General features: G+C 43.0%; 2 protein-coding genes across 4 annotated transcripts in view; one reads left to right on the top strand and one right to left on the bottom strand.

Moving 5' to 3' along the window:
* The window catches only part of CPVL (carboxypeptidase vitellogenic like), a 220,832-nt gene extending 201,259 nt beyond the window's left edge, over positions 1–19,573 (bottom strand). For both annotated transcript variants that reach the window (XM_028845911.2, XM_015133819.3), the window contains exon 1: positions 4,356–19,573. The gene's annotated coding sequence lies outside the window, so the exon portion shown is untranslated. The remainder of the gene's footprint in view (positions 1–4,355) is intronic.
* Positions 4,055–20,347, top strand: part of CHN2 (chimerin 2) — a 314,374-nt gene continuing 298,081 nt past the window's right edge. Inside the window, exon 1 of one of the 2 annotated variants that reach the window (XM_077994704.1) lies at positions 4,055–4,270. Coding sequence is in view for 1 of the 2 variants with exons in the window: in NM_001261577.1 (NP_001248506.1) it covers positions 4,222–4,270 (49 nt within the window). In the remaining variant the exon portion in view is untranslated. 2 annotated transcript variants of the gene reach the window in all.

Genomic DNA, 20,347 nt, shown 5'->3' with positions numbered 1-20,347 from the left:
TGTCTTGTAGCTCAGTAGTCACAGCTACTAATGTGGAAAGTACTGGCATACAAGAGAACCATTTACAGATGTCCTTAATTTGCTCATTTATTCAAGAGTAAACTATTGAACAACATCCACTGAGCACCTATTGTATGCAAAGTATGGTAGACAATACAGGGGCTGGGCAAACAAGGATCCTGCTCCCACCATGCTTTTTTTTTTTTTTTTTTTTGAGACAGGGCCTCACTCTGTCTCCCAGGCTGGGGTGCAGTGGCGTCGTCATAGCTCACTGCATCCTTGCACTCCTGGACTCAAGTAATTCTCCCCGCTCAGCCTCCCAAGTAGCTAGGACTACAGGTTTACTACAACACCTGGCTAATTTATTTTTTATGTTTTTAGAGATGAGGTCTCATGTTGCTCAGGATGGTCTCAAACTCCTGGCCTCAAGGGAAGGGATCCTCCCACCTCAACTTACTGAGTCACTGGGATTATAGGCATGAGCCACCATGCCAAGTCCACTATTAATGGACTAAGGAAATGAAATATATACCAAAAGTACCATTAAAATGAGAGCACGAGATCTGCACATTGAGAGGTACAGTAGATGGGCTAGAGAAATCTAACAGAAGAAGAGCTATTTTCTGCCTTGGGAATCAGGGAAGACTTTCCAGAGAAGGTGCATTCTAGTTGAACTCTTTTAGTATGGGAAGCATACTAAAAGGATGGGAAGCAGGAAGGAATGGCAGAATCCAGTGCTGCTAGCCCCAAGGGCATAGGCCACTGTGAAAGAGGGTTGCATTTGTGAAAGGGGGGAACAGAGATTAGATTGGAATGGTAAGTTTGGAAGGCTTTGAATGCCAGATGAAAGCTAAGTTAAAACAAAACGATACTTTCTATTCTTAAGAAGACCACATTATCCACAAGACTCCTTTTATCCCATAAGTCTTTTAATATTCGGAGACAAAAGGTGGAAATGTCTTTAAAAATTCTACTTTCCAAACACCTAAGATTTCTCCTTTCCACTGGCAAATAGGTATTACCTAGAATTAAGGCAATACATAAATGAATAAAATAGATGATAACTTTTTCATTGTTTCATTTGGAGAAATACTTTAGAAGGTCCACAAACAGGTGCCTGAGCCTACCAAAGAGGGACATTAGCATTTTATTTCCAGCATGTCCTGATAACTTACTGATACTAGACATTTTTGCAAGGAGCAGCCAGCCTTTAGGCTCCCGAATCTAAGAAGGATGATAGTGAATTATTATTCATATTGAGTTTTCTCCATTGGTTATGGCTTTATCAATCCAGATGATCAATCAACTTGCAGATTTTAGTTCTGAACCTGGAGCTTTCTGTTTGGTGTTCAAAATAATGAATGTCAAAGTAATAGCTCATCTCCTACCGACAGACTGGACCTCCCCGATCAGCACATCTCTGTTCAGCAAGCATGTTTGTCGGCCTTGTATCCCTCTTCTGGCCCCAGGATCCAGGAAAACATGAGTCTCAGCTTTTTTCTACTTCTGTACAGCACAGGGTGGCCTTCAGGTGGTGCCTTCACAGCAAATACTCCCCTGTCCCTTCGTCTGTCAATTTAGGACAATAAAAATAATCTGCCTCACAGAGTCATGCTTTACTTTCTCCAGTTAAAACTCTATGAAGGCAAATATGAGTATCCAAACTGCAGAAACAGAATCTGTTGTCCTTTTGTGAAATTTCGAGATGAATAATGAAACCTGCTACCCTATTGCACAATTTGGGACAAGAAATATAAGCTATAGGTTGAAGATAAGACATTTCCCCCTAGTAGAACAGGTCGCAGTTGATTAGTTATCTCCAGATGCAATGAAGAAAGCAAAAATTGTTCAAACTATACATTCCTTTCTTAAAGTGAGCAACTTACAATCACTTTGGAACACAAACGTCATGCCAGGTACACTGCAGCTTTCCACATAGCGTCTTATTTAATCTTCACAGCATCCTGTGTTATCAGATTTTTGAGGAAGGTGAAGAAACTGAGGCTCAGTAGGTCTAAGTAATTTGCTCAAGGTTGCAGCTAAGTAACAGAGCCAGAGTTTGAACCCAGTTGTCTTCGAAGCCCAGATGGTAACAATTCGACCAGGCAACATAGCCAAGTCAGATAGTCCACCATCTAAAGACCTGGAGGGATACATAAATTACTAGTCAAACAAGTAAGTGCTGTTTTCTACTAGAAGAACTCTGGGGAAACAGTAAGTTCCTTCTGATCTAATCCACAAGCCAAGTGTGTGATGGGTCACGTGTCCCTGAAGCCTCCAGATTAGGAAATGCATGATTTCATGCAGTCCACAAAATAAAGAAGGATAGTGGTAGGGGGCTGGGAAAGCGGGGGTGCTTGGGTCTCCTTAGACCAGCCAGGGCTGTTTCAAGGTCCATACAGTTGAGGGTCAGGAAGACACAGTCCGACATGACTGAAGAGTGCTGACACGCCTTTAACAGTTTAGCAAGCTGTATTTTTAAAAAAATGGACCTTAATGGGAAGACACACTGGGATAGCATCCTGGAGGGACTTTTTTTTTTTTTTTTAAGTTCTAATCAACTAGAAAATGTGACGTGGGTGCGTACTGTGATTATTTAACATTCATTATTCACTGTATGTTAGGTGCTTGGTTGATGTGAATCCCCAGGGCCTAGCTGCTGTTCTGTGTCACTCCTGATAATTTTTAAATTGACTATGTTCTTTTAACCATGTTTAAAAAAGTTGAACTACCCCAATGTGAACACTTTCCATTTTTGCTATATAATGAGAGTATTTTCATTCCTTTAATGCTTGCTTTTCCCTTTGATCTAACAATTTCTCTTCAAATTTCACAGTTTTCTGTTGCTTTAGGATTGAAAGAACAGATTAGCCCGCTGGGAGCGTGAAACAGATTTAAAAAAAATCTGCATGATATTTCCTCCCAGTGAAATTAATTTAGGTTTAAATACAGGGGGAAGGGGCACACCTTGTCCTCGAGTCTCTTTCTGTCACACACCTGAGCATTTCCTATCCTGAAAGGGCACAGTCGGACTTGCTGCTAAGTCAAGTCTTTTGTGAGAATCTTTTTTGCAAGGCACAGTAGGAGAACCTTTTTCTCTTTGACACCCGGCTTTGTGTGGGCCTGATGACACGTTTGGACGGCTCTATTTCTTTGAAGGCCAACCTCAGAGGCCCATGGACGCGTCGGGCGCTGTCCGTGGCTGGGTTACTTAAGTGTAGCTGGGTTGGCTTCCCGGGTGTTTTAGGAAACGCACCTTCTTGCAGGGCAGGGGCCGTCAGTTCCAGAGCAACAAAGGATAATTTGGAGGGGAGTGGAAGGAGCGCTCCACAGTGGCTCTGTCATCCCAGGTTCCCTTCTGCCTAGCACCGTGGCCCTAGTGATCCCGCCTTCGCCCTCTGGATCCCCCACCCCCACTGTCTCGCTGCTCCAGAGCCCAGCGGGGCGCGGCGAGCCCCACCACCTTCCCCCACACCCTCCCTCCCCATCCCCTTCAAACCCTACGAGCAGCGCTGCGCGCCGCAGCCGCGCTCGCCCCGCGCCCCGCGCCGGCCTCCCCAGCACCCCGGGGACCCGGTCCCCGGTCTCGCCTCCCCGTGTCCAGCAGTTCACAGCCTCCCCCTCCAGCCCCACTGGCGGGAGCTGTCAAGCCCGCGGTAGCCGAACCAGCCCCCGTGCGCCCGCGTCTCCTCTCCTTCCTTTGTGTGTGCGCGAGCGGAGTTGGGGCGGAGGGAGAGGGGGAGGTCGCTCTGTCTGTCCGTCTCCCGCCGCCTCTGCCCGGGCTACTCGAAGTGCGGCCGGAGAGGCGGGAGCCCAGGAGAGGGTGCGGGAGCTGGCGGGGCGGCTCGGGGCCGCCGGGACGCCCTGGTCCTAGTCGCGCACAGGGTAGCGCGGCCGGCAGAGGGGCTCGGCGGGAGCCGAGATCCGCCCGTCCCGGCCGCCCCTCGGCCTCCCTCTGCTCCCACCTACCCCCTGACACCCGGAGAAAAGCGTGCAAACGCGCGGAGCGGGACGGAAACCACAAATAAATAGCGGCGGCGGCAGCGCGTCATCTGGTGGAGCAGGAAGTGCAGGCAGAGTCCGGAGGCTGGTGCTTTCTGCGCGTCCCCAGGACTTTGCCATGGGCTGGGGGCCGCGGAGGCTGCGAGCGGCCGGGCGAGGGCAGCGGCTGCGGCGCCCGCACCGGGGCTGAGCGAGCAGCGACGCGAGGGGCGCGCGGAGATGGCAGCGTCCAGCAACTCCAGCCTGTCCGGCTCTTCGGTGTCCTCCGGTGAGTTTCAGCCCGTCGGGCGCGGCTGCCGCGCCGGGTCTCGCCCCCTGCCCTCGCTCCGCACCCTGGGATGGACAGAGCCTACCTGTGGCCGTCCCGCCCGCTCTCTTGGAGTGGGGGCAGGCGTCTGGGGTGACACTTGTTTGGTTCGCTAGCACCTCGGTGCCCAGAGCACCTCCGCGCCTGACATCTGACAGCGCAGAGGTGGGAGAGCGGTGGTGCCCTTAGTGTGCGGACGCGGGTGTTCTCGGGCTTGGGGTGCAGCGGGCGAAAAGCGAAAGGAGCGGGCAGGCTCGCACTTTCTGGCGCAGCTGGAGCGGGGGCTGGCGGGGCGGAGAAGGTTGGGGTCAAGCTGAGCGCCCCGACCTGTTTGCCGTGCCTCGTCCGCTACCCTGGACACCCAAATCCGGAGCAGAGGGGAGCAAACCCTCGTTCCTCGCAGACTTGATTTTCTTTGTTTGTTTCAGAAATTAGCTCTGTGGAGACACTCGCTTGGGCATGGGTTTGAGACAGCAGCGATGAAGGGATGTGTCTTTCTGATCCTGATTGAAGTGGGTTAGGGGAAGGGAGGTCGAGCCCAGCCTCTGACTCTTGGCATATTTACAAGTTGTGTGTGTGTGTGTGTGTGTGTGTGTGTGTGTGTGTGAGAGAGAGAGAGAGAGAGAGAGAGAGAGAGACAGAGAGAGAGAGAGAGAGAGAGAGAGAGAGAGAGACTCCTTAGACATTTTCTAATAATACTGTCTGTAATTTCACCAGCAAGGCATACATTTTTTTATTCCTTTTAAGTAAGGTTGAGCAAAGGGAAGGCTTCTTTCAGCTTTTCTATGGTTGATCCTCGGGTCTAATTGAAGAGGAAAAAATTGCTAATGAATCTGAAGGAGTAGGAATCAATAGAAGCAGACCCACTGGTTTCTGAGTATGACAGGTTTCTAATCAGAATGATGCATTAGATAGAATTCCTCTACCTCTCTGGTCATTGAAAACTTTAATGACAAACCCAAAAGGACAGCTGATAAGACATTTAGTGTAGTATACGGTATTTAAGGGTCAAGAAGGTCATGAAGTCCTAATGGAAGTGTTCAATATATTAATATTGTATTAAGTCCCATTGGGCTGTTTTTATTATTATTCACAAATTAAACTCAAAGGAATAAACACCTTTTTGGAGGCAGTGGAGAGCAAGCAGGGCATAAAGGCAACCACAGCTTTCGATGTGTAACTCACTAAATCATAAATGCAAGGTGAATTTGACTAAGGTGCAATTGTGATGTGGTACAAGGTGATCACTTGAAAGCCATCTGTTATCTTTCTTGGCAGGTTTAGTTCCTGGGAAATGGCACTTCCTTTCTCGATCACTGCCAACTAATCGAAAACACATCGTTGTTAGGTGTGTGACATAGTTCAAGTTTCTAGTAGTAGCAGCCAATGAGGCAGAAGTCATATCTTATTAAGAGCAGCAACAAGTTGACCACCGTGGTTTTAATTCTGAGAACTCAGCAAATGCTACAGTTTATTTTTAGTACCCTCAAACCACTGCTGCTGTTTTTCAATTCATTTTGGTTGACTAACATTGAATTGAAAATACAGTGGTGTTGGCTTTCTATTAGCATATGGTTATTCCTCTCAGAAAACTGCCCACTAGAAAATGAACTGGTGGGGCAAAAGAAAAGACGAAAGGAGAAAGGACAAGGAGGTGGTGGTGTCACATGATTTACTGGTGGCATGAATTACAGCTGCTGTGGCATCTGAATTTCCAGATCTTGATGTAGCTTAAGAAGCCTGATTGAAAATCCTAACAGCCTTCGGAAGAATACATTGGTTTGAAACAACACAGTATGAGATTTAGATGATGTTAATTGCTTTCAGATAGGATAGAGATGCCCATGATGGTTCTTTTTCCTGCTTTATTTACCCGTATTTTTAATCCTAAGGGAAACTGGGAAATTATGTAAAAACTGAAATTCAAAAAGTGGGCATGGATGTATTGTTTGGCATGAATCAACCTAGCCCATAAGTTTATACTGCCTAATTCCCCAATTAATCAGGCACTTTGTCTTGAAAAATACAGCATTGTAGTTCTCTTTTTAAGCACACTTACCATTGTGTGGATCATGAATAATTCAGATGACACAAGCAATTCACACCTGTGAGAGGTGTTGGGCAGAAAGAATAGAGCCTATTTGTGGTGGCAGCTGGGCTCTCTCAGGCGAAGGCCAGAACCTGAGAAATTAGGGCACTCCATCAGTCTATTAATCACTATTTTCAAGGGCCTACTATGTGCCAGGCAGTAAGTTACAAACCTCAGCTTCAAGAAGGCTAAGGGGGAAAGATAATTATAGGCTTCCTTCTGGCTCTGAAGTTCTGGGAGTATTGTCTTTTAATTCTGGCTTCATCACCAACCAGCCAGGTATCTTGAAGTGCGTTACTTAACTTCTCCAAGCCTCAATTTCCTCATTTGTAAATGAGGCTGATACTGATGATAAGACCTACTTCATAGAGTGTCTTGGGGATTGAATGACATAATGTATGTAGAGTATTTAGCACAGGGCCTAGCATTTAATAAATGCTTAATGTGAATAAATTTTACTTCTTCGAGGAATGAAAAAGAAGGCATTCATGGGCTCAGAATTTAGGTGCAGACATGAATCCAACACACATACAATCCACTTCTTTCATCACATGTTAAATTTGATCTTGAATTTTGGGCTTCATTAAATAAACATGCGAGTGTCTTTCAGGTTTCAGGCATAGTCCCGAGTGTTTGGCATGGAAGGATGAGTCAAGATCCTTTTCCCTTATGATCCAGCAGCCGAGACAAACATGCAAATAGCAACCTCTACTCCAGTTTGATAAAACAAATTCTGTGGAGGAGGGTGCAGAGGAGAGGGATTGACTTAGTCAAATTAGAGGGGTCAGTGGGAATGTCATACGAGTTGGGCCTTGAAAGCTGAGTCGAATTTTTCCAGAAAACAGATGGAGAAAAAGACATTTCAGGAAGAGAGAAGAACTTAGGCAAAGGCCTGGAGATGGGTAAGTTCATGGCCTTATTTTGACTTTCTTTCTTGGGGCCGTTGATCCTTTTGCACTTGGGAAAGTTATGCTTACAGGCCCATAAGCAGCATCGTGCACAGAGCTGCCAGCTCACTCATTGCTGCTGCTGATGTAGGAGGTTTTCTTTCTGTTCAGGTAGCAGTGGGTTTGATGGAACAGCTCTGGAAGCCGTAGGACATTTGGGCAATTGAGCACTGAAAAAGGAACAGTTGATTCTGTAGTGTCCAGCATAGACAGAGGTGAAGTCAACATGGGTTATACCTCTCATAGAGGAATAGCAGCGGGAGATTTAAGTATGTTTGTGTTTGCAGAGTTAAGATCTAATAATTTGCTCAGCATTAGGTCGAAGTTACCTGATTTTCCTGAGAATTTGCTCTCACTAGCTGCTGTTGAGCTACGTCACCCAAATGTGTCATTTATTTTACGGTACCAACTGAGACATAACAAATGAAATAATCAGGTTACAATGAATTTTAAAATACATTTTCTGAGAACTCTTCACGAATTTTCTTCTGGAATATTCAATTATGTGTAAAAGAAATTGCTTTACCTTTGTTTTAATGATAACCACTGGTAATTAAATTTCACAATCACCTGGATTGGCAGGAAGCTTTGATTACCTTTATTATTTTAAATTGCAAAAAAGAAAAGTTCTTATCCTTAAGCTTCTAATTTAGCCTGTGGTACTTTATTATATTCTGAAATAAACAACAGCCAATTTGCAAAACAGTCTTCTTAATAATCATGGGTTACGTTTGCTTTTATAATTGAAATAAGAACTTTTTGCATATTAGCAATATGATTGCCAAATGGATAATTTCACAGTCAAGAAAAAAATCAACCCAAGCAAGTCAATAAATAAAGAAGATATGAGATGTTCTCAGTAACTGAAAAAGGTAAAACATTAAATATTAAAGGAACCCCAAGGATAAGAAGTTAAGATCTGGAAACATAAACACACTGTATTATCAAAATAAAATTGACACAGACTTTTAAAATTAAAATGCAAACAGAAAAAGGTAAAAAGTCAGTATTAGGTGCAGTCCTCAAAACCTTAATTGGGAAAAGAACATTCCTGAATGGATTGAGGTATTCATTTCTTTAGATTCTATACAACAGTAATGTGGGCCAGGTAAATCATGCTGTTTTCTGCTGTCACACTGGTGTTGATGTAGAAACAATAAATAGGAATTTTCATTACTCATTATTGGGGATTCATAACCAGTAACATAGGTAAGTCTTCCGTATTCCTAGATGCAGACGACAAAACTGAACTATAGTAATTCTGGCAAGACTTATGTATGTCTAACTAGAAATTCTCTGCATCCAATACTACAAAACAGGGTATTTTATTGAAACAGACATTCTCACTGAGAAGTTTTCTTTTGGACTTTTGGATTTTTCAGAAATTTTCTTCTGGAATATTCAATTATGTGTAAAAAATTGCTTTGCATTGTTTTAATGATAACTGCTCAATAATTAAATTTCACATCGCCTAGATTGGCAGAAAGACTTGATTGCCTTTTTTATTTTAAATCACACATGCACAAATTCCGATTTAAAATATGATCTCAAATAAAACACTTGCAAAGCTAAAATTAACTCTGTGAGAGAAATTATTCACTCAGATGAGGAGTACTAGTCCTTGTTGTTTTTCTCCTGAGCATTCCACACCTCATTTTAACTTACTAGATTTTATTTTCCACTGTAGCAACTCAGATGAACCGAGTGATAGAGTCTGAGAGGTAAGGAGATTTTTCTTAGCATGCTACATATTTGCAGTGTTTGACAAGGGGGACCCAACGATTTGTGAACTTGTGCTGAAACGCTGGTTCTCCCCACTAATGCCATGAAGTGCACTGGGTGACCCTGTCATTTGCCTAACTTTTGGGGGAATGTGAACACCAGGTATTTTCCATGGCCAGTCTGTGCAGGGTTTAGCTGGACAGTATGTTCTGAGAGCTGCCACTTGGGGCCTGGCCTGAGTGTCAGTCCTGCTGAGGGCCATCTGCTGCTGGGCAGGGTCTCCCATTTTTGCACAATGGTGAAAATAAGTGGACATTTGGTTTGGAACACCTATACATGAGCGGTGTCACATAGAAATGCTTTGGAAGAGTTTTCTGCCAGAAGATCAAGATTCCGGTCAAGGCAAATGCAGACAAAAAGACATGAACCTAGTGATAGACAGACATATGATTAATAGCATCCCCTATCACCCACCGATCATTTATCTTTTATGAATGTATGTATTCTCATTTCATGGCTTCTGAAATATGTCATTTAATTTTCAAAACAAAATGGCTTTTTCCACCTCCCTCCCTCTCTACTTTCTTTCCTTTCTTTCTCCATTCTTCCCCTCCCCTCTCCCTCTTTTCTTCCCTCCCTACCTTCCCTCCCCGCTCCCTCTACCCACCTTCTTCCCCTTCCTTCCTTCCTTCCTTCCTTCCTTCCTTCCTTCCCCTCCTTCCTCCCTCCCTCCCTCCCCCTCCCTCCTCCCCTTTCCTTCCTTCCTTCCTTCCTTCCTTCCTTCCTTCCTTCCTTATTTTGTCTCTTTTTCTTCTCTCATCTGTTGTTGGTCAGATTTCTATTTAGAGATGTTTTCATCAATCCCACATTTGATTTTCTTTACTGTTCATAGTTTGCAAATCCTCTAGGCACCTTCCTGCTTTTCCTTCCCTTTGGCCCATGGGGAAGGAAGCTGGTATTCTGTCTCTCACATGGATTCAGGTTAGGGGGTCAAGATGGATACCTGTGTCTCTGGCGCAGGCTAGTTGGTGTGACAGAACACAACGATGTGTCTCCAAGCTACAAATAAATGCAGAGGTTTATTTAAAGTCTCCATGGCTAGAGGAAATGGCAGTTAGAGATGGGCCGGCCCTATAGGTAGTGTGCTCTGCAATGGGACCTAGGTGGCTCTCTGGGACCTGAAGCTGAAGAATTGGGATGAGTATATCATCCACTGGCCACAAACCTTTCAGCTGTGCTTTCTGGGAGAGCCAGCCACTAGCTGCTTGTGCAAATAACCTGCCTTTCTCCTCATTTATAATTAATCATACACCTTTGTGAGACTAATCTGAATCTAGTCTGTATAGTATGAACTAATTGTAGCATTCCCTTGCTTCAACAATTTGGCCTGTCAAAATCACTCAACCTCAGCCTATTTGTAGTGCAGTGTAAAGTATTATTTTCAATCAACCAATATTTTAATGTCCTAGGAAATAAGAGCTGGACTGACTAGATTGAGAACAAGGAGGAACCTTGGTAGTTGTTTAACAGATTCCACATTGTATAAGAAAATCAGAGCCCAAGGAACTCAGAAACGATCTCATGCCACTCAGTTACTTGACAGCAGAGCTAGAGCTGGAACTGTCATCTAGGACCCAAGCTCCTGTGACATTAATGCTCCCCGCACCCACTTCCTGGCTCATCCTAAAGAGTAGCATCATCCTTAGAGAATTTCTTGTAGACTTTTTTTTTTTCTTTCTGGCCTCATAGAGGCTGCTCTATTTAATTACTTAATACTTTCAAAAAAGAAGTCATAAAGTGCTTTATGTTTTAAATGGACCTCAGATCTCCAGGCTGTTGTGCCCATAAAGGCACAAAGATTTAAGTGGCCTAGGTCTGCCCTAACTGTGTATAGCTGTGTTGTCCAGTATGGTAACTACTAGTCACATGTGGCTATTTAAATTTAAATGTAAAAATATTCAGTTCCTAAATAACCCTAGGCACCCTTCTAGTGCTCAATAGCACACATGGCCAGTGGCTGCCATATGGGACTACACAGATACAAAACATTTTTGTCATTTTTTTACAGGAAATTCTCTAAGACAGAGACAAAACTAATGTAAAATCAACAAGCTAAAAAGAGAAAATCTGATCCAGTGCTCTCCCATTGCTGTGTGTGCTTCTTGTGCTGTTTAGGTTATCTTTCACTAATTTTGCAAATTGACTTTTTAAAAAAGTAATTTCTTTATGACCTTGAGGGAAACTGTGAAATGACAGCTAGAGGATGATATTGGGGAGGGTAATTAAAAATGTTTATAAACTCTCTAGTCCTGAGGTATGATTCAAGCTTTATTTAAAAAGTGATTTCTTGTTTCCCTAATGGCAACTCAATTTCTTTTTCAAATAAACCCACAGTGAGTTCTGATTTCACCCTCAAAGAGGAAAAAGTGCCCATGTCCAAAAAACGTTTGGATCTTACCGTTGTATCTCCTTTAAAGACATCGTAAGGAAAACTGAATGTGTGGACTGAGGTTGCTAGTGGCATATACAAGCCATGTTATTTGAAAGAGCTTTTCTACCAAGCTGGCCATCAGCGGCTAGCTAGAAGGATTTTTACTTCTACAAAAAGCCCACATCGGGGCAAAGCAATTGCACTGGTTTTTAGAAAATAAAGTTAGCTTTTGGAATTTTCAGCACATTTAATTGGGGTGAAATGCATGCAAATAAGATGCAGGAACATGACAGTTTCTAAGAAAAGGAAACAGTTCTCCTTGAACTTCTGTTACCATCCTCAAGTGCAACAAAATGGGAAGGTGGAAGGTATCTTTAAAGTGTCAAGTAACTGTCAAGAAAGAGGTGAATGTTGAGGCCATTGGATTCAGAAACGATAATAACCAAAAGACTATGACATGGTGATTTGTTATTTATTGACAACTTATAGGGCAATATGAATCACAGAAGCACTTGGGTGATAACCTTATACAATTCTTTTCTCATCGGAGGCCCAGTTCCTGGATTTTATCAGGCCCCATTATGGCCTTCTGCATCCTCAGTACTGGCTGGATATTGTCCTTTTCAAGGAAGTGAAACCTAGTACTTACTTATTACTTCATGTAATGCCATATTAGCAATGTAAAATGCTTTTTCTTACATGTTGTTGCTTCCATGGAATAAGCCCAAGAGACTGTGTTGGGACAGCAAAGAAATGGGAAGCAGGGAGCGTGGCTGTCGCAGTAGATCTTCTGCAGCATCTGTCAGAGGGTGGGGGCTGTCATTGACCTCTAAGGGCCTGATTCTCAAGACCTAGACCTGCACTGTCCAGTGTGACAGCCACATGTGGTTACTGAGCCCTTGAAACACGGCTAGTCTGAATTGAGATGTGCTACAAGTGTAAAATTCACACTAGGGTTCAAACCCTTAGTACAAAGCCAAAAAATAAAAAATATCTGATTCATAACCTTTGAAATATTGAATATATGTTTAGGTGATAATATTTTGGATCTAGGCCTGGCACAGTGGCTCACACCTGTAATCCCAGAACTTTGGGAGGCCGAGGCAGGTGGATCACCTGAGGTCAGGAGTTTGAAATCAGCCTGACCATCATGGTGAGACCCAGTCTCTACTAAAAATACAAAAAGTAGCTGGGCATGATGGCACGTACCTGTAATCCCAGCTATTCAGGAGGCTGAGGCACAAGAATCGCTTGAATCCGGGAGGCAGAGATTGTAGTGAGCCGAGATCGTGCCATTGCATTCCAGCCTGGGCAACAAGAGTGAAACTCCATCTCAAAAAAAAAAAAAAAAAAAGTGTATTAAGCCAAATAGCTAAATATAATATGTTTAAAAAATTACTTTCACCTGTTTTTAAAAAAAATGTGTTTAAGGTAACTACTAGAATATTTGAAATTACATGTGTGGCTTACATTATATTTGTATCGGACAGCTCTGGTCTGGATGACTCCAGTGAGAATGTTCTAGCCTTGATCACAGAATCTGCCATACAAAACCTGCTGATGCACTGCTCAGTGGCTCCTGTAGCCCTGTCTACTTACCCTCCATTCACAAGGCAGAACTTACCTTCCATTCACCAAGGCAGAAACTTACCAACGCAGCTCAGCCCTGATTCTCAGGTCCCTGTTTGGTTTTAGTCCCAGACATTGAGAGATGTCCTTAATTTTTCTGAGTCTTTATAGTGATTTTCAAGTGAAGTTCTATAAAGAGGAACAGGTTGGGATATTTGTCAGATTCTTGTTTAGACAGATTTTGTGTTTTGTTTTGTTTGGGCTTCAGTATAATTCTAGACTTCATATATTTCTGTTAGATTTATATATACCCCTCCTTCCAAAGAAAGCCTGCAATGCTATGAAGTTAGAAAGAGAAGCTGAGGAAACAAAGCATGCATTTTTCTCTGTGTGTTTGTGTGTAGAAAACTCTTGTCTCATGGCCTTTGTACTGTGATGTTCTGCCATGGAGAAGGATGTGGGTTTACATACACATCCACACGTATATATATGTGTTTGTGTATATATATGTATACACAGAGAACGGAAGTGGATTAGGTTCCAAACAAAAGTTATTTCCAATCAAATTTATATCATATATAAGTTAATATCAAGGGAAACGAAAAGTCAGGCCTAGCATTACTTTTAGTAATGAAGTAATTCACTTGGATTATACTAATGATATGTAGATATTAATACACATAATTTGGCTGCCTAATATTGATTTAAGTTGCTCATTCAGATAATCTTTATTACAAAAAAAATAGCCATTTTGTTTTACAGTGCTTGTCCTCAGAGACAGTGAGATCCAGTAAACCATGCTTATTTGGTAAATAATACTATTTTTGCTGATTTTCATATACACAGAGAGCACTACTCTCTTTCAGTATGTACCCTTTGAGTTGTTAATTTCTGGTTGGGAGGCTGGTTAGCTCTAGCCAAATATCCTCTCTGGATCTGCCTCATGATCAATGCCTAGGGTTGAAGGTACTCCCGGTGACCAGGGCACAGAAGTTTTTCTTCTATGTGATGTTAATATGCCCTAGGATTGAACTTTGGTCTCAGGAGAGCCCGAGTCCTATGCTTGCTTTAAGCAGCCAAACTAATCCACATGCCTTTTTTCAGAATATGAATTCTTCAGAGGAAAAAGCAATTGACAGAAGCTTTGTAAACTCTCCTGAAATAATTAATATCAGATTAAGGTTAGAAATAGAATCACAGCAAATCCTAAGCAATTACACATGTAAGACATGATTTTGAGTTAAACGATGTCATTTGGCTTAAGAACATAGTAATTGCCACAGTACTTATTTGGTTCTGTATTCTAAAGTAATAGCACTAAGGGTATTTTGTAAAAATGCACAACAGCCTTTCAGGGAGGAGATGCCCTGCAGACATCTTACATTTCATAAATAGCTGAGTTTAAATCTGTCATTCAGGAGTTAATGTAAACATGTCTGAATCCATCTGCAGTTTCAGCTTGTGCTCCTTCTTACATTCATGAGTTTCAGCCATTTTCTACTTACAGAACGAATAGGTGTTTCTTCCTATTGCTTTAAATTTAACTCTCTGAAACTTATTTTTAGCATCCATTTTTGGGTTTCATGAATTCATGTGGGTTCATTGGAACCACCCAGTCCAAGGGTGGCATTGTGTTACAAGCACTAGGAAGCTGGGGATCTGGTCCAAACACCAGCACCAAATAGCTCTCAGAGTTTCTATTTTCTTATCCATAAAATGGGCTAATAATACTAGTTGTTAGAATCCAATGTGTGAATGGCTGTGAAAAAAACTTGAAAATTTGTGAACAAAACCTAAAAGTCCCTGATCTCATAAAACTCATGTTCTAATAAGATGCACCACAGGTTCCTTTCGAGTGGTAAGTGACCACTCAGAACTCGTGATCTTCTAAGATAGCTGGAAAAGTGTCTCCTAGATACCTTACCTTGCTCTTCTTCATCAGCCTTTCAAATCCTTGAAGTGTAATCATGCCAACTTAGAACTTCTCTACTCTGTGTAAGGTTCCAGTATGCATTCTGCAGTCCCAATATTTTAAATTAGCTCAGTCAATCCAAGGAACACCACTGCTTATACTTTCCCATCTAAAGGAATGGTTCTTTTTTATGCAAAAAAAAAAAATGTATACACATTTTAGGTAAGATGCAATATATACAAAAAAAATCAGTAATAGCATAGCCACATAATTATTAGGAAAGCCACCACCCAATTTAGGAACATTACCTAGCCTTGTATCTTCCTCTGTATTCCTCTCTCTTTCCTTCCCCATCATATTTCATTCCCTCCTTCCAAGGCAACCACTACTCTGAATTTTCACCTTATTCCCTTGCTTTTCTTTTTAAAATAATTTTATCATGTATCACTAAAATCCCTGCTTCACATGGGCAGCTATTTTTGTTTTGTTCACTGCTGGATCTCCAGTGCCTAGCACAGTGTCTGGCATGTACAGGCACTCAGTAACTGTCACAGGAGTGCAACTGCAGCCCCTCCTTTATCTCTTGTTTGTAAGTAAGTTCTGCAAGGACCCTGTCACCAGTTCACATTAGCCACACACCTTCAGTAACTTTTAGAAAAAAATTTTTTCCCCCAGGATAGAAAAAACTCCATCGCCCAGGCTGGAGTGCAGTGGCCTGATCTCGGCTCACTGCAACCTCTGCTTCCTGGGTTCAAGGAATTCTCCTGCCTCAGCCTCCTGAGTAGCTGGGATTACAGGTGCGTGCCACCACGCCCAGCTAATTTTTGTATTTTTAGTAGAGATGGGGTTTCACCGTGTTGGCCAGGCTGGTCTCAAATTTCTGACCTCGTGATCCACCCGCATCGGCCTCCCAAAGTGCTGGGATTACAGGTGTGAGCCTCCACGCCTGGCCTAGAATTTTTTTTTTAACTTATTTGTACATACTTTCAACGGGAGACTCTGAGCAGAATCACATGAATTTATCTGAATCAGGACTTTTTACCTTGATTTGTGGTTCACGAGCACATTTCAGGAGTGAATAGTGAACACTGAAGAAACATAAGTAGTAAAGCTAGAGTTCAACATGGAGAGCCACAGGGAAATTTTCAAAAAGCAATGCTGTATACATGCTACACCAGGGATGAGCCTGGAAAACAGTACGTTAAGTGAAGGAAGTGAGAGACCGCATACTGTATGATTCCATGCATATGGAACACTCAAGGTAGGCAAATCCTAGAGACAGAAAGTAGATGAGTTGTCCCTTGCGGCTGAGAGGTTTGGAGTGAAACGGGGAGAGACTGCTAATAGGTATTAGTTCTTTTTGCGGTAATGAAATCGTTCTAAATTTGATTGTGTTAATATTTAATAGTTAACACATATCTATGAATGAACTAAAAGTCATTGAATTGTTTGCTTTTAAACAGGTAAATTGTAGGGTATGTGATTTATATCTCAATAAAGCCATTACTTTAAGAAGGCAAAGAAATTGATATTGTAAGAAAGAGAAGGTGAATCAGTCATAAGGTGGGCAAACAGAAAAAACAAACCCATAGGTTAAGTCCTTCCTGGACAGGATGCTTGTAATCAGATGGGAGGCATTTCAGTCCATATTCACTGATAACTTGCTCAACACATGGGAGTACCCCTTCTCTTCCTCTTTTCATTTCCACATGCATCTTCTTCTGCAGCCAGCCCCTGAGCTTCTCAGATAGTTCCATAGGGACCTGCTCTCTGGGGCTGGTTAGCTCAGCCTCCACTAGATAAATGCCTCCCTTCCCCAGTATCCCCAAAAGGCCATGGCACCCTCCTTCTCACTGAAGAATGAGGGAGAGCAGCAGGTCTCCTCTACTAATGCTGGACAAAGAAATTAGTGCATTTCTTATGACTAGTTAATTAGCTTTTTATCCAGGTTTTTAAACTCTGGGCACAACTCTGTGACCTCGAAGTAGAGTGTGAGTCATCGAGGAAGCAAGTTTCCCGACTGTGTGCCCGATGCTCCCGAGTATTATTCGTACAGTGATGCGTCTGTGGCTGCCTCCATATGCCCCCACTAGATGGATGCTTGTACAGACGTTTCCAAGGATATCATCTGCTGGCTCTTTTGTTGTTTCTAATCAAAGAACCGACACCCTTTGATCACAACAGATCACAGTATTGTACTATAAAGACTTTGTTAGAGAGACTTAAGTATTACACACTTCTAGCTGTCACAGAGGTTCTGACAGTAGATAAACTTTCTGTTAGTTGGAGGAAGACTGGCCCTGGCATGGAACTAATGAAGTTAAAGACAGATGTCTTTGGGGAACTGAGTCCCTGGGTAGCCACTTTCTGGGCAGGCTTCAATATCCTATGGCCTGCGTGAATTTATAGGATGGCTGGCTCCCCTTCAAGTTGTTCATGGCCTTCCTTTTTCTCATATGACAACTGAAACAGGCACCCCCACAAAATACAAATAAATGCCCCTTCATGGGAGTGTAAAGACAAAGCAAGTACTGGAACTTCTTCTTTAAGGTCTCATTCGGAGTGTTTTCCTGGCAACCCCTAGAGGAAGTGGGCACGGGCTACAGTGGCTCTGTTGTTCTGTGTCCTCCCTCAGGTGAAATCTGGCCACCCTAGGCCCCCTATGACAGCAGCACACGTGGGGATGGTATTGTGCCTTGTGCTGGCCTCTGCAGCTCCCCTGACATCTCAGATTTTAGACTTTGCTCCCCCTGCTTTCTAATGTCACAGGCTAAGCCATCTCTAACAAAAGACTCACTGTTCCTGGGACCTGCTGTTCACGCAAACTTTTCTCATGCTAACACCAACACATATAACACATTCACACCTCCTCACATCCTGACCAGACCATTCCAGTATGCAATTATTGTAAGGGTTAGGACGTTTCACCTGCAAATACAGAAAACCCTAAAAAGAAGTGCTGAGGGACCGTGGTTGTAGACACTGCAGTATCTGGCTCTGTCTCCTTCTCTCAGCGCTGCCCTCTTGGTCGGGGGGCCTTGTCCTCAGCCTCACTGTCTTTACAGTGTCAAGATGACAACAGCAGTCCCCTGGCATCATATTTAGAAACAGAGAAGGAAATCTGTTCCTCCTTGCCCTGTGGAAGGTAAGAAAGACTTTCTCAGACACACCTGCGCTCCCCACAGCCCTGGCAAAGTTCCCCTTGCCTCATTGGCCACAGCTTTGTCACATGCTTAGGTGTTAACCAATCACTGGCAAGGGATGTACTTAGTCCAGTTGTGACCCCCTTCCTGGAGTGCAGATGGGCCAGCCTCTCCTGAAGGGGTGAGGGGGCCTGAACAGAACAGGGTTCTGTTAAGGGGGAAGAGGGAACCAAGAACATCCGCCACAATTATGTCATGAATGTCCTCAGCCCTTAGAATCTCTAAGGCCATCAACAAAACACTGAGAATTCCAAGACACATGGCCTCTCATAGTCAAAAAGCCTATTATAGTCTTAGTTGTGAATCAGGCAATTAGTACACCTGTTCACTTTGTAATAATATCACTCCCTGAAAAAAATGTTCTGCTCACCTACTACATTAAGATGACTGACAACTCATATGTTGTTTTCACTTATTAGTGCTTTATGGTTTGAAGCACTTTGTTTTATGGTTATGAAAAAATATACATCCATTAATTTAAAACTGGGTAGAGTCTTTAGCTCTAATGAGAAGTAGGACAGTGAGGGTTGAAGGTTTTGATTCTTGACAGGCTTTAACATCCCTGGGCCTGATGTAAGTTGGAACTATATTGTTAGAAAGGTAGGGAATCATAGTAGATGATTCAATCCACTGCCGGTTGCTATGGGAGGGAATTTTTAAGGCTTTCATTTATGAGAAATAGTGATCATTAGCAGCTCTTTGTTTTTAAAACAGAGATTCCTACAAGTGGTCAAGTCCAGTGGAATAAATGTATTGGTGCCTAATTGGAGAAATAATTTCAGGTTATTCCCAAGGAAAAGGGAACCGGCAGAGGGTTTTGGAGAGCAGATTACTGTTTTTCATTTTTATGATGGGCCATGGTGTGTAAAGATCACTGGATGAGGGGTCATGTGACCTAAGTCTATGCTAGTTCTGCCTCAGCATTTACTTTTTGTGTGTCCAGGGGCAAATTACATTACCATTTTGTGACTTTGATGCTCATCTGTAGAATTATTAGTTTGGCCCAGATCATCTCTGAGGCTTTTTAAACATTTTTATGATTTTTCTGATTCTACCTATTTCCTCTTGCCAATTTATGGTGCCTTGGTGGTCCCCCAAGGGAACAACTCTCTTGTGTGTAAATCAGTTACACCCACATACACACATATTTCAAGTAGCCATTACCACTGGCATCATTTGTTCCAGGCACCCAGTCTGTAAGACATGAGGACTGTTGGGTGTCTGTATCGTACTTGCTTTTCAGCCTTCACTCTTAGTAAGCCCAGAGGTAGTCCAAGTATGCTCCAAGGCAGTGTCATACAAGCCTTTTGGAATGTTACCTACACTATGAAACCCAGTACGTACACACACAGGCACACACATACACACCCACACACACACCGTGCACACACCCATACTTCATTCAATATGTGCTTATTATTTACCATGTTCTAGATTTTAGAGATACTGCAATGAACAAAACAGACAAAAATTCTGGACCTTGTGGCATTTCTAAATACAGACAGACAGTAAACCAAAGGAACTATATATAATTTGTATATATAAATGTGTATCTTTTATATATAATTATATCTAATTATTAATTTATATGGTATATTAGAGGGTGATAAGTTCTATGGAGAAAAATAAAGCAGGAAGGGAGACAGGAAATGCTGGGCGTAAGGGGGTCTGAATTTTAAGTTTAGTGGTCAGAGAAGGCTTTACTGAGAAGGTAACACTTGATGGTGAGGGAGTCAGTCATGCAGATATTTGGAGAAAGAACATTCCAGACAGAAGGAACTGCAGCTGCAGAGTCCCGACGCGAAAGTGTACCTGGTGTGTTCCAGGAACAGAAACAAGGCCAGGAGAGCGAGAAAGGGGTAAACAGGACTGGCAGGGAGGAGGAGGCAGATCATGGAGGGCCTCGTAGGCCACTGTAAGGACTCTGGCTTTTACACTGAGATAGGTTGTCCCTGGAGGGTTCTAGAAGACAGTGGCATGGTCTGACTTAGGTTTTTTTTTTTTTTTTTTTTTTTTTTTGAGACGGAGCCTCACTCTGTCACCTATTCTGGAGTGCAATGGCGCGATTTTGGCTCACTCCAAGCTCCGCCTCCTGGGTTCACGCCATTCTCCTGCCTCAGCCTCCCGAGTAGCTGGGACTACAGTCGCCCACCACCACGCCCAGC

This window comes from Macaca mulatta, chromosome 3 (assembly GCF_049350105.2).
Source record: "Macaca mulatta isolate MMU2019108-1 chromosome 3, T2T-MMU8v2.0, whole genome shotgun sequence".
NCBI classification, from domain to species: Eukaryota; Metazoa; Chordata; class Mammalia; order Primates; family Cercopithecidae; genus Macaca; species Macaca mulatta.
This window is presented reverse-complemented; position numbering and strand designations above follow the sequence as displayed.